This window comes from Cyanistes caeruleus, chromosome 24, assembly GCF_971803275.1.
Source record: "Cyanistes caeruleus chromosome 24, bCyaCae1.hap1.1, whole genome shotgun sequence".
Lineage (NCBI taxonomy): Eukaryota > Metazoa > Chordata > Aves > Passeriformes > Paridae > Cyanistes > Cyanistes caeruleus.
The window spans coordinates 3,087,779-3,102,751 of NC_141724.1; the positions used below are offsets into that span (position 1 = coordinate 3,087,779).

At 55.2% G+C, this 14,973-nt stretch overlaps 1 protein-coding gene across 1 annotated transcript; it reads left to right on the forward strand.

Moving 5' to 3' along the window:
* Positions 1 to 5,299: 5,299 nt before the first annotated feature.
* Positions 5,300 to 14,288, forward strand: LOC111939785 (green-sensitive opsin). The gene is made up of 5 exons (XM_023942183.2): positions 5,300 to 10,515; positions 12,118 to 12,286; positions 12,561 to 12,726; positions 12,845 to 13,084; positions 13,245 to 14,288. Exons 1-5 carry the CDS (start codon positions 10,155 to 10,157, stop codon positions 13,374 to 13,376), a joined length of 1,068 nt encoding a protein of 355 aa, XP_023797951.1. The 5' UTR covers positions 5,300 to 10,154; the 3' UTR covers positions 13,377 to 14,288.
* The last annotated feature ends 685 nt before the right edge of the window (positions 14,289 to 14,973 follow it).

A 14,973-nucleotide genomic window follows, 5' to 3' on the forward strand; every position in this document is an offset into this window, starting at 1 on the left:
GCCTCAGTTTCCCCATCTCTAAGAGAAATTCCTCTCTCCTGGCTTGTGTATTTACATCCTGAGCCTGCAGGACAAGTTTATTAGGATGTGAATGTCCCAGCACTAAATGACACCTGTGTCAATTATATTTCCACTGTAATTGCAAATCACAATAATATCAAAATTGCCACTTTGAGTCTTCAAGTGGCCCCTTCTCCCATCCTCACCGAGCCTGGCACACTGATCCTTCTTGGGAACACAACCCCTGCACTGCCATCCCTCTCCAGACAAACGAGGTGCTGAGAGAGTGGGGGAAATGTGCAATCCATGCTCTCCCAGGACCATCAGCCAGGAGCTGATGCCAGAGGGTTTGGGACCAGGCCAGGCACATCCTGATGCTGCTCCTGAGCGAGTCTGGGAGCAGCCAGGCCAGGGGCAGGAGGGAAAAACGAGTTGGGAAGCCATGAAAACTTCCTGCATCCAACGGGATCCATGGTTTGGGAGAGCGGAGAGCAGCAGCATTCCTGCCTGGCTGGGGAGGGATATCGGGAACAGTGATTGCCCAGCCCGGGAATGCCATTTGTCTCCTGGGAATGCCATTTGTCTCCTGGGAATGCATATTTGTCACCTGGCCCCATCACAGCCAGTCAATAGGACACAGCACACCAGGTGTCACCAGGGACCTGCTGCTGTCACGGCCGTCAATAACGCTCGATTTGGGACAGAGCCCTCCTGGAAAACCTTGTGTCCAGCACTCAGGTGCTTCCCGGACCCCTGGGCATTCGCTCCAGCTTATCACCCCCTGGGCAGTGGAAAGCTTCCAGAGACTCCAGCACGGCTTTGCTCCCTGGAAACTTCCCTGGGAATGTGGCTGGGGGTGATGGAAAGGATGTCACCCACACGCTGTGGGGCTTTCCCCTCCCTTCCCTAAACAGTTTGCTCAAACCCCATTCGATTCCCATTTTAATTAACTTTTCCAGTCCTTTCCCTCGCATGGTTATGATGGATGCAGCTGACGAGTCAGCAGATGGTGCTGGGAAGTGACAAATTAGTTACCAAGAAAGGTCATTTTCCAAAGCACTAAACTTTCCCGTGTCTTGTCCCACTGTCCCTCCAAGACGCGTCCGGCTGGCAGCTTTCCATCCATCTGGGATGGAGCCTTCTGCCTCGGGAAGGACAACCTTCCAAATCAAACAGAGGGATGAAAATTAATCATATCTGTATTAGCTGCATGCAGCCTGCCAGCTTCGCCTCTTAATTATGCAGGAGTGCTCTGACAGGAAGGAATCATGGAGCTGAAAAAGGATCTGACTCCAGGGCTGGAAGCGCCAGGGCAGGTGGGAGCAACAGGCACCTCCTGGCTCTGGCTTGGCCCAGTCCATAAACGCAGCTTTTGGCACATCCTGGCTGCAAAACAAGGATAAATGAAAATAAAAAACCCCAGCTGGAGGTCTCCCTGCCAGCACTGTAATTCCAAAATTCCATCCTGCTGCATCCCTGGCACAGTTTGCAACCTGCAGCCCTCAAAACTCCCCTTTGGGCTCCTGTGCCAAATGGCAGCAGAGGTTAGAGGCTCAACCAGAACATGATGTGCAGGATGGGCATGGGTGCAGTTCTGCTTGTTCTGAAAGTTAAACGTTTGGCATAACTGGGAGTCGTTTTCCCAGGAAACTGGCAGTGGAAGCGCAGTCCATTGGGCCTGGGAGCAGTTGCGGTGTCAAGGAACAAGGGGCAGAATGAGCTGCCCATGCCAGAGCATTTCTCTCCATGTCTGTGCTCCCCACTCCAAGCTGCTCCAGGCTTGGGCTGTCTGGAAAAGGGATGCAGGAGGGCAGGAGATCAGAGCCTGATGTGGAATTTGAGCCTGGGGTAAGCACGTGGGGCAGTTTGGAGGACTAAAATCCCACCCAGGCAGGCACTGGGGGCTCTCAGCACAGCTTCTCATTTGGGGCTGAGCATCAGAGCTCCAAGAGCCACCAAGGGCCACATCCCCTTCCCCCATATCCAACAATTGCCTGGATGGAGCTGGGAATGGGGAACAGGAATTTGTGCAGGACCTGTTGCTCCCACAGCCCTACCAAACCCACCATTAGGTTTGGAAAAATCCCGTCCCCTACCCTCAGTTCCCTTCCTGGAGCCCACAGGAATCCATTCTCACCCCACTCCTGTGGAATTATTTTTGCTTGGGGTCAGATGGGTCCAAATCCCGGCATGGGATTGAAAGGCTGCAGTCACACAGCATGGGAAGGAGCTCATTTTGGGCTCCCAGCTCAGGAAGCAGGAGCTGAAATCTTCTCCCAGCCCAGGCAGATCCTCCAGCTGCTTGCCCTGCATGGATGTGGCACGGATTTCACAGGGTCCTGAGGAATAAAGCACCAGTGGCAGATTTTAATGCAGTTTTCCAAATATTAATGCCAGATCCACATTTGCAGAATCACAGGCTTAAATCTAGTATTCATTTGCAGTGTGAATATTTTAAGGGTCCGGATTTCCCCCTTCCTGTTCCCATCCCACTCGGATTCCTCCCAGCTCTGGTGTAATTCCAGATAATTCCTGGCAATTCCTGGCTGGGCAAGGAGCAATAGGAAGGATTCACCTCCTGCTGACTCCTCAGCCCAGTTCAGCTCCTGGTTCTGGCAGCAAAGGGTGGTCTCAGATTAATGAGGAGTTTTCTCATGGAGTTTCTCCCTTTCCCACTCCACAGGCTCCAGGGGCTGTGGGCACAGGGCAGGTGTGGGGAAGGAAGGGAAGGTCTGAGGGAGCAGCAGAGGCTCAGGAGCCTGGCAGGGGCAATGATCTCACTTTTAGCTCCTCTTGTGGCCCCTCTGCACCTGCAGCTCCCAGAGCTCCCTGAGAAACAGCTCCATTGCAGCAGCTCTGGGATTGGGATTTACAGCCCAAAATTCACACCAAAGCCTCTCTGGAAACCAGCCCTGAGGGCACCCTAAAACTGGGGAAATTCTGCCTGCTGCCTCAGTTTCTCCATGAAAGAATAAAATACAGGAAAAATGTTTTTCTGGACAGAGCCTGGCTCTGGATTTGGCTTCTCTACAAGGTCTGGAGGGGACAGGCACTGACCAAAATTCCTATCCCATAACAATCCTCTTTCATTTGGATCAAAAGTAAAAAACAAAACATTTTTTAACAACCCTTTTACTAATAAAATAAATGTCTGTGCTTGTAAAATTTCTCTTCTCTCAAATAAGGAAAGAAATAAACAGGAGAAAAATGTTTCCTTGCCTCATGTCTCTACATTTTTGGTCATTCCTTTGCCACCCTCTCCCTGATCTGGAAGAAGTGAAGAGAGAAAGGAGAGGAGGTGAGAAAACATGATGGGATGCAGCTCAGCTGTTCCCATTTTGGTTTTCAAATCCGAGCCACCCGGTTTTCATTTGAGGGATCAGGAATATTTTTAGGAATGGTACAAAATGCAGCCTCACACCCAGAGAGGGGCTGGTTTGCCCCATGGGGCTGGGTGGTGTCCCTGGGCACCCCACTGTTATCTTGGGGTGCTGTGAGCTCGGGCAGGCCATGGGAGAGCCAAGCCAAGCCCTGGGCTGAGGTCAGAGGCAGGGAAATCACTCAGATTTCAGCCAAAGAGATCCCTGCCCTGCTCTCAGGGGACATTTATTCGCTTTGAGGGGGAGGAATTCAGCTTGTCCACACTCCAGGCACCCTCTGACCTTTCATTGCCTCATTCCCTCCATCCCCTGCCCTGTTCCCATATCAAACACCAGTGGATCAGGTTGAGCACTGCGAGACAACAACACCAAGGCACCAGAAAAAGCCCCAAATGTTTTTTTGGGGGGCTGCTCAGACCATCCCATCAGCAGGAGGAGGAGGATAAATGATATTCCTGCTCCCCTATGGGGTGCAAAGTGAAGGGCTCAGGTAAGGCTGGGCTTGCTGCAGGTGGGAAAGGGGAGGTGGGAGCAGGCTCCAACCACCGGGATCTGCACCAGTGCTCACCAAGGACAGCGGCCACTGCTGGGCCCTTCGAAGGGGAAAGAGGGGCAGGGAAAACAATTGGGGAGGGGAAGAAAAGGAGGGAAACAAAGAAGAGAGGGAAAGAAAAGCAGGGAAAACAAGCAGGGGGAGAAGAAAAGGAGGGAAACAAAGAAGAGGGGGGACAGAAGGGGTCCAGGCATCGTTGTGCTCAGCAGTGCCAGCTGCCAGCAGATTTCCCAAGACTGGATGATGCCAGATTCCCAGGATTTCTTGGTGCTCTCACTGGAGTCTCAATGTTCATCCCAGAACCCCTCAGCAATCAGTGACCGTTTATCTGCTACAGAGAAGGGCTCAGGCTCTCAAGGCACCAATTCATCCTGGGAGGAACAGAGAGGCAGAGCTGGATGGCTTTGGAGTGAAAAAGAGACTCACATGTGGTGGGTCAGTGAGCTCCTGGGTGAGGGATCCAGGAGAGCCTGGGGAGAAGGAGCAGCAGCACATCCATCCCAGCTGGGATATGGGGAAAACGGACTGGAAAATTGTGACAGCAGCAGAAAGATCTGCAGAGCCTTGGGGCCTGTGCAGCCAGGCCTGATCCCAGCACAGGGCTCACTTTTGATAAAACGCCCATTTAATCTGTGGATATTTTGCTTAGGCGCAGAATAGCAACCTCAGCGAAAGCCTCTCAACCACAAAGGCTTTAGAGGGCTAAACAGTAAAGACTGGGAATTAAGGAGAATAAATATTAATGAAGTGGGTGGGAAAATGCATCATTTTTCCAGACAATCCTGCCCGTGCTCCTCTGTTCTGTTTACAGCTCTCTGGAGCAGGAGCTGCCTGGAGGGATCGTGCTGGGATGGAACTGCAGCAGGAGCCACACAGAGGCTGCAGACAGCCCACGTCCCATGGGAGAGGGAAAAGGGAGCAGGGGCTGCCCAAGGAAAGGGTGTTTGGGCCAATATGGGATTCAAGGTGCAGTGGCTGGTGTCAGTGGCTGCGGGTCAAGCCCGGAGTGGCACAGCCGGAGCCAGCGCTGTTACATAAAGGGATGGGGAGCAGCCTGGCCTGGGCTGGATGGAGGAAATGAATCCAATTACAGGATGAAGGGCACAGGGAGAGGATGGACACATTTGGTTCACAGCAAATCCCTAAAAGGCTTTAAAGCAGGGATGGCAAGAAGAGGACACAAATGAATCGCAGTGCAGGACACACAGCCACCACCAAGAGCAGCTGGGGCCTTGGAATTGGGCAGGAGGCAGGAATGGGGCTCTGCACCTGGCTGAGGGAGAAACACTGCCAGGATGTGGTTCTTCTGGGAGCTGGGATACCAGTTTGGCTGTTCCTGGGGATGTTGGAGCAAAGAGCCAGCCCAGCCAGGCAGCAGGGAACAGCCCTGCTGGAAAAAGAAAACAAGCAGGCAACCCCTAAATTTCCTCCATTTATGATTCCCATAAGATTATAACCCAGCTGCCCGTGTCACAGCAGGCTCCAGCCTTCCACTGAGAAAACTAAGGGCTTGTATTAGAAAGAGAAAAAAAATTAAATTGACCCAGTTATGACAAAATGAAGCAGCACGTTCACAGCGTCGCTGTGGAAGCCCATGAGCAGCCACAACAAGGCCCTCGGGAGTCACAGGATTCCACTTCAAATGAGATTTACAAATTACAAGTAAAAGAGCTGGATTATTTCTGTGTGCCTGAACCCCCTTTCCTGGCTGCTCAGGAGGGCTTAAGTGGACACTGCAGGGTGAGGGAGGGTGCCGTGCACGTGCATCCCTTGGGAATTTGGGAAAAGCCTTTCCTTTGCCTCTCTGACTCTGCAGACTCTGTTCAGGCAAAGGAGAGGAGCTGCACACAAATCCCTGACCCCCATCTCCCCCTGGCAACTCCTGCTCAACGCCTCAGAAAGCCCAGAAACCAGACCAAAATCCATACTGGCTCCGGTTTGCGGGGCAGGAAGATCAGAGCGGCGTTTTTGCCGTCACCCCTGGCAGAGCACGACTCGCTCCTGGCGCAGCCAGGGGAGCGCTGCCTGAGCTGCCGGGATTTGCCGGCTGTGCTGGCTGCTCCTCGCTGCGGGGCCGGGGGGACTGTCTTGCACACCTGCCCACTCTGCCACAGCCCCGGGTTGTCACCGAGGGAGAAGTGTTGACAGCACCACACGGAGCGGAGCAGGCTCGCAGCTGAGCCGGGATTGCTCAGCTCCTTGGCAGGGAAATGACAGGGCCCAAAGAGTGCCTGTCTCTCCAAGGAAATCCTACAGCTCTTGGTGAGACGTTACCTGGATAAGCAGCAGGAGGAAAAGGCTGGGAGCTGACAGAGCGTGCAAATACTAGGAGAAGAGGTTGGCATGGGGAAACTGTCCCCACATCTCAGCTGCTTTATGGCACCAGGGGAGAACCTGGAGCAGGATGGACATGGAAAACCTGCATGGAAAACAGGAGCTGGAGTCCCTCCTGCTCAAATGTTGTGCATGAAAGACAGAAGACAGCCTGCTGTGCACCCTTATTTTTTGGGACAGAAGCAAGGGCACCTCCGGGTGCACCCCCAGCCCCTGCCCTGGGTAGGTGCCCAGGGCAGGGCCACAAAGCCAAAGAGCCACCAGCCATGGCCAGGTAATCCCTGCTGGGGGAGGGCCAGCCCAGCGAACCCAATTGTAAATACATCAGTGTCCTCCTTCTCCCTGCCACACGTTTAAATCTATTTGATCCACTCTAATGGATTGATCTACAAGTTTGTGCACACACATCCTGCTTTGGACGGGCGGCTGGCAGCGCCTCGCCCATCACGGCCTGTCAGCTTCACTCAGCCTCACCTCCAGTGCAGAGCGAATCCAATTACAGGATAAAGGGTTTTCTTCCCCTCCATATGGTCTCTATAACGCTCTGGCTTTATCTTGCCTTAACCCCTTTCCTGGTGAGGGAGCTCACAAGCCCGGCCTAAGCAGCTCAGCGCCACGGCCCTGGGTGGCTGCTATGTGATAGGGGAAACGGGGTCTTCCCAGGGCACCCAGAGGCACATTGCTCCTTCTTTTCCTGCCCACTGGGGAGGAATGAGCCTCCACGGGAGGGAGATTCAGGGCAGCACTGGTTACAAAACCAGCCAGGAGCACAGGAGTGAGCTCAGCCGTGCAGGCAGCATCGTGCTCACAGCCAGGGTTCACAGGCTGTGCGTCAGCTCAGCACCAGGAGCTCAGCACAGATGTTCCCTTCATGTCTGATTTGCTGTGCTTTTGCATTTCCCTCTACCTTGTTCTGCCAGGTGTTCCCCGGGTGCCCAGCAGGGCTGGGGATGGGCACCACAAAGGGCTCCAGGACCTCACCTCCCCCATGTGAGCTCTGCCTGTCGCTGATCCCTGTGAACCAGGCGTGTCGGCTCTGTGCAAGCCGGTTATTTGATTATAAATTATCATTCCTTGCTTTACACAGGACATGAAAGCCCAGAGCAGCTCAGGGCCCTGTCACGCCGCACGCGAACAAACAACGAGCGAGAGACAATCCCAGCTCAAAGCGTTTGGCAAAGCAGGAGAACCTGCAAGGGGCAAGAAAAGCCTTTTCTTGAGGACAAACAGAGCAGCAAAGCTCTCCTCCCGCATTAGGCAGGGCCTGGAATTTGCTGTTGTCATAGAGTCAGCACAGAAAACAGCCGGGAGCTCTCCAGGAGAGAGAGCAGCTCATAAACTTTCCCTGCTAAGAGACACCAAATTAAAGCCATCTCTGAGACAGGGCTGCAGCAGGAGCTGAGGTTGCATTCAGGACATGTCCTGGAGGGACCAGCCACCCTCACCGGTGTCATTTCCCTGCTCTGGGTTTACTCGAGGCCTTGGCCATTGCTCCGGCTGCGCTGACCTGCCCAGAGCTCTAAATCCACCAGCCTGGGGGCAGTGACCCAAGGGGGGTCCACATCCATGAGGACAGCTGGGAGGGGACAGCCCTCTGACAGAGCACAGCTGGCTCCACAGGCAGCTCCCAAAAAAGGGGAAGGGCCTGGTCCAGGCTGTGTTGATGGTCAGTTGAAACCCTGTCAGTGCAGCTGTCCTGGGAAAGGTGTCTGGGGACCACCCATGAAGCCAAATCTCCTCCACACTCAGCTGCCAAGGTGAATTGTGAGGACCTGCTGAGCCAGGAAAGGTGCCTCTCCCAAAAAGTGCAGCTGAGTGTTCCTCCAACACCCAGCCTCAGTGTCCCTCTGCCCCCCACAGACTCTTCTGCACCACTCTTGACTTTAGGGGAGGGCAGCCCACCCCAAAGGGGTGCCAGGAAGGGATGGGAGGTGACAATTAACCTTCCCATGCGATACCCGTGTCCAACTGCAAAACCTAGGAGAAGCACCAGAGCTTTGGGATGCTGCTGGCACTGGCAGTGAGGCCCAAGTGTTTTTGAAATGAAATATTGAACAGTTGCTTTCTCTTTTGAAGGTGGGCCACCACAGTGAAATATTGGAGCTGGAGAGTTGTTTTCTCCCATGGGAGCTGGACACTGGAATTGAAATGGATGAACAGCTGGTTTTGTGGGTTAGAATTTCTGGGTATTCTTTGATATTCAGCTCATTCTGAAATGTGCCCAGTTTTTGTACATCTGGAGCCTGACCATGGCCAGGAGAGGAAGGAAATTCCTCCAGGGAAAGTTCTGTGAGAGTCAAGGCCATGGGACTCCTCCACTTTCCACTCATCCCCTCAAGGAGGACCAGGACCAGGAGTTCAGTGCCTCCTTCACAGTGCGATGATTCCAAGAGGCACATCCATCCCATGGGGATGGAGCCCTCATCCCAGGGCACCTGAGGCTGGCCTGACCCACTTCCCTGCACCACGTCCTACTTCTGCTCCCGCTGGATCTGCACAGGCGGATCAGAGATTAGGACACCATCCATCCCAACACCCCCTTAGCCTTCCGCTCCCAGCCTCCAGCTCGGAGACGCTCCAGGCTTGCAGGAGACCTCATCCATCCCACGAGACAACAGTGACTTTTTCCATGGGCCATGCCTTGGGGAGGGCAGCGAGGAGGAGGCCCAGCTTACCTCGTTATCCGATCAGCTTCCTTAACGCCCCACATCCCCAGGATTAATGGAAGAGCTTCCCTAAGGCGCCTTAGGCAGGTCCCCTGGAGAAGGAGCACCCATGACCCAGAAGGAAGGAAGGAATGGGGAAGAAGAACTTGGATGACATGGAGCACTGGCACTGGCCCTGCTGGGAAGGGTTTCCCAGGCATGTGTGTGCTGGGATGGGGATCCCACACTCGGTGCTGAGAGCCTGGGAAAAGCTCCCTTCCACCTCTCTGGCTCTCCCAGGCTGGGCTGGTCTCTCTGCAGGGAGTTCAGGACATCTTTGCTGTCCTTTGTCCCGTGGCACAACCAGGGGTGTGAATAGGGTCACCCAACCAAGAGCCCTGCCCAAAATGCTACATTTACCAAAAAATTACCAACTGCATTACTTTGGGGATGGGAAGTGGCTTCCCCTCCTACCTTTGCCCAGAGCCTGGATTTGCTCTGGGGGATGGGGACCCCAGAAGCCCCCACGCTGAACCAGGCACCCGAAACAGAGCCCAGCCAACAGCTCAGACCCACAAAGCTTGGTCCTGTCTTCCCCCAGTGACCTCCCCAAGGTCAGTGGGGCAAAGTTGGCCACTCCCCAGCCCCCAAGTGGTCTCATGGGGTCCTTCAGCCACCCAGGGACACCCTGAACCTGTGACACACTGTGGGACCCCAGCACAGCCCCATTTCTACATCAGCCACTCCCAAATTCCCCACTGCTCCTCCCACCTTTGCCCCTCTTCCCAAGTGCCCCCCACCCCATCCCTTCCTGCCCCCAAGACATTAAACAACATTAAACACTTAATGGCAATTAATACGCTTTAATGCAGGTTTTGGGGCCAACTGGCTGCTTAGAGGGTGCTTAAACCATCAACCCCTCTCAATCCTGTTGCCCTTGTCATACAAAGTTAGCCGAGCCCCTCGTCAGCCTCCCCCCTCCCTGGAGGAGGCCGGAGGGTATAAAACCACCCCGGGGCGCGGCACCGCCAGCCCCCGGCAGGCACAGGCCAGGGCACCGCCTCCATCCCCTCAACTTCTGCTCGTAATTCATTCATTTTTTTAGGCTGGGGGGGAATCCTCTCGCTGCGCATTTTCCACCTTGGGAGGGGGTGGGGCTTCCCTTTTTTTATTAATCAGGGTCGGAACGCGATTCATTGCAGAAAACCCCTCCGGCAGAGCAGCTCCCGTAGCGAAGGCAGGATGAACGGGACGGAGGGGATCAATTTTTATGTGCCTATGTCCAACAAGACGGGGGTGGTGCGGAGCCCCTTCGAGTACCCGCAGTACTACCTGGCCGAGCCCTGGAAATACCGCCTCGTGTGCTGCTACATCTTCTTCCTCATCTCCACCGGCTTCCCCATCAACTTCCTCACCCTGCTGGTCACCTTCAAGCACAAGAAGCTCCGGCAGCCCCTCAATTACATCCTGGTCAACCTGGCGGTGGCTGACCTGTGCATGGCCTGCTTTGGCTTCACCGTCACCTTCTACACCGCCTGGAACGGCTACTTCGTGTTCGGCCCCATCGGCTGTGCCGTGGAGGGATTCTTTGCCACTCTGGGAGGTAAGGGCTAGGAATGGGGGCTTGGGGCTTCCTTCTTCAGGGCTTTGAGAGCCTGTTTCCATCCTTTCATGGCACTCTTAGGGTGTGCAGCGTTGTTCCCCCTCATGTGGAGCTCGTCCTGTGCTTAAAACTGGGGAGGAAAACGGACTTCTGTGTGTTTGACCTCGATAGCTAGGAGCCTCCACGGCATCGTGGCAGGGAAAGGAAGCCTGGGAAGGGATCCTCGTTTGCAGGACCCAGCCTCTGGTCACCTGGCCCTGCTGGTCACTGGGGGTGCCATGCCAAGGTGGTTACCAGAGACCTGCCAGGGATGGGCACAGCATGTTCCCAAATCAATGCCAAGCAGCTTGGACCAAGCACAGGCTTGGGCTTGATCACCTTAGAGGTCTTTTCCTGGCCTTCATGATTCCATGATTATTCCTTTGCCCAAAGGCTTCCCTTTTTGGGGAAATAGAAGGTTTAGAAGGAGAAGAGAAATCCCCCAGGAAGGGAACCCCAAGGAAGAGCTACAGGGTGGAGAGATGAGAGGGCTGAAAGCTTATCCAGGGGCAAAAGAAATGGGAGGAGGATCTAGGGTGGTTCCCAGGCTCTGCATGGATGGCTCAGCTCTCTCCCAGCTGCACCAGATTTGGGTGCCCTTGGGATTTTCCTTGAGGCATTTCTCAGGGTCACAAGTGCCACCAACACTTTGCCCTGCAGAAAAACAGGGAGAATTCACTCGGCAGCCAGAGCCCACGCAGCCAGCCCTGCCCACACCACACCTCGTGATGGATCTGACAGCCAACAGTCCTTGTTGGAGAGACCCAGAGCCTCCACAGGGACTTTGCTTTCCTTCCCCTAAATGAGGCCACTTCCCACAGTGATGCTGCTCTGAAAATACACGTTTTAAAAATACGGATATTCTGCCAAAGGCACAGCTGAATGTCCTGATCCAAGCCGAGGAGCAAGGAAAGGTTTGGTTTTGGGGTCAGAAGATCCCAAAGTCTGTCCCATCCCTGCTCAGGGAGCCTTGGGCAGCGTTATTTTGCCTTTCCAATGTTTGAACCTTCCTGTTCCCAGGGAAGGAAGCTGGCTGGGAAGCAGCGGCTGTGGAGCTGCAGGTCCCCAGTGAATCCCAGCTCAGGGTGTCGTTATCAGCAGCTTATCACAGCTGGGGGCATTAGCAGGCTTACAGCACCGACTAAACGCTCCCAAATCCCCCGAAGTTTAATTATCCCTCATAAATACATGTGCACGTTTGCCCACCCACACAGTCCCCCCTCCCCGCACCTCCCCCGATCCAGCGGAAGGCTTGTGAAATGCACATTTAAAGGAATCAACAGGTTTGGAGGCATCTGGCAGCACTGCCGGGAATTGTGCTTCCCCACGCACAGGTGGGATTCACCCCCTTGATTCTTAATTTATTGACAACCCCCACGGTGATTCCTCCTCCGCCCCCAGCATCCCCTCGGCTCCCAGACCTTCTGCACAATACGGGTGGAGGATTCCCAGTTTTTTAACAGGATGCTGCTTATCCCACGCTGATCCCCAGCTCCCTCTGCTCTCTGGAAGCACCAAGGTGGAGCCCAGAGGAGCTCTGACCACTCTGTGTCCTCCCCGCAGGCCAGGTCGCACTGTGGTCGTTGGTTGTCCTGGCCATCGAGCGCTACATCGTCATCTGCAAGCCCATGGGCAACTTCCGCTTCTCTGCCAGCCATGCCATGATGGGCATCGCGTTCACCTGGGTCATGGCCATCTCCTGTGCCGCCCCTCCGCTCTTTGGCTGGTCCAGGTGAGCCCGAGGATTCCCAGCAGCAGCTCCCCATCCCTCCATCCACGCAGGGAGAGCAGGTGGCCCCCGGCAGGGAAGGGCTCGACCTTGGAGGAGGGAAATTAATGTCCCATTCCCACGGGAGGGAGGGAGTGTCACAGCAAGCTGACACTGCATGATGGAAGTGCACCCAAACTACGTGTGCCACCCTGCCAGTATTCCCCATCCTCAGGGAATTCTGTCCCTGTTGCCCCCAAGGAGGGTCTGGAGCAGGTCCTGACCTTTCTCCCTGCAGGTACATCCCGGAGGGGATGCAGTGCTCCTGTGGGCCCGACTACTACACCCACAACCCCGACTTCCACAACGAGTCCTACGTGCTCTACATGTTTGTCATCCACTTCATCATCCCCGTCGTCATCATCTTCTTCTCCTACGGGCGCCTCGTTTGCAAAGTCCGGGAGGTAACGGCCACAGGGGACTGGAGGGGACAGCGCAGGCGGCTCGGGCAGGACAGGGGACGTGGGTTGGGAACGTGGGGTGGGTTGGAAAACTGCTCCTGAGCATCCTCTCTGTGCACAGGCAGCTGCCCAGCAGCAGGAATCAGCCACAACCCAGAAGGCGGAGAAGGAGGTGACGCGGATGGTGATCCTCATGGTGCTGGGCTTCATGCTGGCCTGGACGCCCTACGCCGTGGTGGCGTTCTGGATCTTCACCAACAAGGGCGCCGACTTCACAGCCACGCTGATGGCAGTGCCTGCCTTCTTCTCCAAGAGCTCCTCCCTCTACAACCCCATCATCTACGTGCTCATGAACAAACAGGTGAGACGCCCCGGGGCTGGGCAGCACATCTGGGGGCTCCATGGGCACGTTGCTCCTTCCCAGAAGGGGTTGGATCTCAGTCCATGCAGAGACTCCTGGTCCTGTAGCATGTCCCTGCTGGCCCCCAATGCCACCATTCTCATTTCTCTCCTCTCCCCAGTTCCGTAACTGCATGATCACCACGATCTGCTGCGGCAAGAACCCCTTTGGGGATGAAGACACCTCCTCTGCCGTATCCCAGAGCAAGACCGAGGTCTCCTCTGTCTCCTCCAGCCAAGTATCACCCGCATAGAGCATGGACAGTTTGAACTGGGGTGACCTGCCGAGCTCGGGGACCCAGACAGACACCCCACAGCCTCTCCCTCGCGCCCCTGCCCCCATCCCTGCAGGAGAATTTAGCTGTGCCCGTCCTGCCGTAGCGTGCCCTGCGCAGACCCCACCCCACACGGGGATCCACGCTTGGCAGTCTAAGCTCTGCCGCTCCGAGCCCGGGGAGCCCTGCCCCAGCTCCCAGGAGCACATCACCTCTGGGGGACTGTCCCTTCCTGTCCCTGTTGTGTTCACAGCAGCGGTTGGTGGGGACCCCAAACCTTCTTCTGCCTGAATCCCACTCCCTGCCAGCATCGCCCTGCCCTGGGCTCCAGGGAGTGTCGCAGGAGCATCCAGGCCTCATTTGCAAAAATCTAAATATTCTGGCAAAGCCCCAGGTGCAGGAACCCGTGGCTGGGGTGGTCCCACGTGCCCCCTCACCAGGGCCCGAGCGTGGGGATCTCCAGAGCCTCCCTCCCACCGGGATTCCCAGCAGGAATCGATTCCCACAGTCTCTAGAAATCAATATAACAAACGGAGCCACGAGCAAGCTCTCCTTCCAGCCCAACTGCCTCTATCCCCAAGACAACACTGTAGATATATTTTTTTGTCTTGGAACCTGTAAATATTTGCTCACGTCCTTTGAAGTCTCTATCCCTCTCAGCCCTTTCCTTTCTCCTCCTCTTCCCGACTCTGAAGCAGAGAAATTCCCGTTCCACCTCTGCTCCGGCTGGACAGGCACAGCCAACCTTGGAGGGTGGGGCCGGGACCCGAGCTTTCCTGTACATATTTTATAAATAAATAATCTCATGCCAGCACAAGGACGTCTGCAGTCAAGGAGTAGGGATTTTAAAAAGTAAGAAATAAACAAAAGCAGCACAGAGAAAAACACAAATGCTCAGTCCTTGTCCTTTCTCTTGGGCCGTGGGGATGAGATGCTGGTGGGAACACGATGCTGCTCTTGGAGACACAAGCCTGCAGCTGTCCCAAAAGCCATGGGAAGGGGGATCTGTGGGTGACACCATTCCCACAAAGTGCCAGCCCCATTAGCTGCAGCACCAAAGGTATTTAGAGGCAAAAAAAGACAGAAGGTGCACAGCCCTCGCTGCCCAGCCGCTGGTTTTGGTACTTTCATATTTAAGATTTCCCCATGTAGCCTTAAATAAAGCTTCAGCCGAGAGCTTCTCACACAGTTCAACTTCCCCTTCCTGCAGGGCCCTTGCAGGAGGCATCGTGACGGAATTGGCAGTCAGGGAAAAATTGTTCCCTGTGCCAGTGAACTCATTCTGGGGTGGCTGGAGAGCAAAACCAGTACCATTGCTGCCAGAACCTCGCCCTCCTCCCCTCCCTGCTCAGCTCACACTTGCCCTTGCCTCGGTATGTTTCCTCCTTTTTGGGTCCAAAGCCACCAAAACCAGCAGGAAGACCCAGGCTCATCCCTGGGATAGGAAGCAGTTTTTGCTCCAAAACACCAGGCCCTGGGAGGGGGAAGGATGCAGCCCCAGCCTCGGCTCTCCAGGCACCCTCCTGCCTCTGCACCCACCCAAACTCGGGGTGCAGCTCCCACACCAATCCTGCTG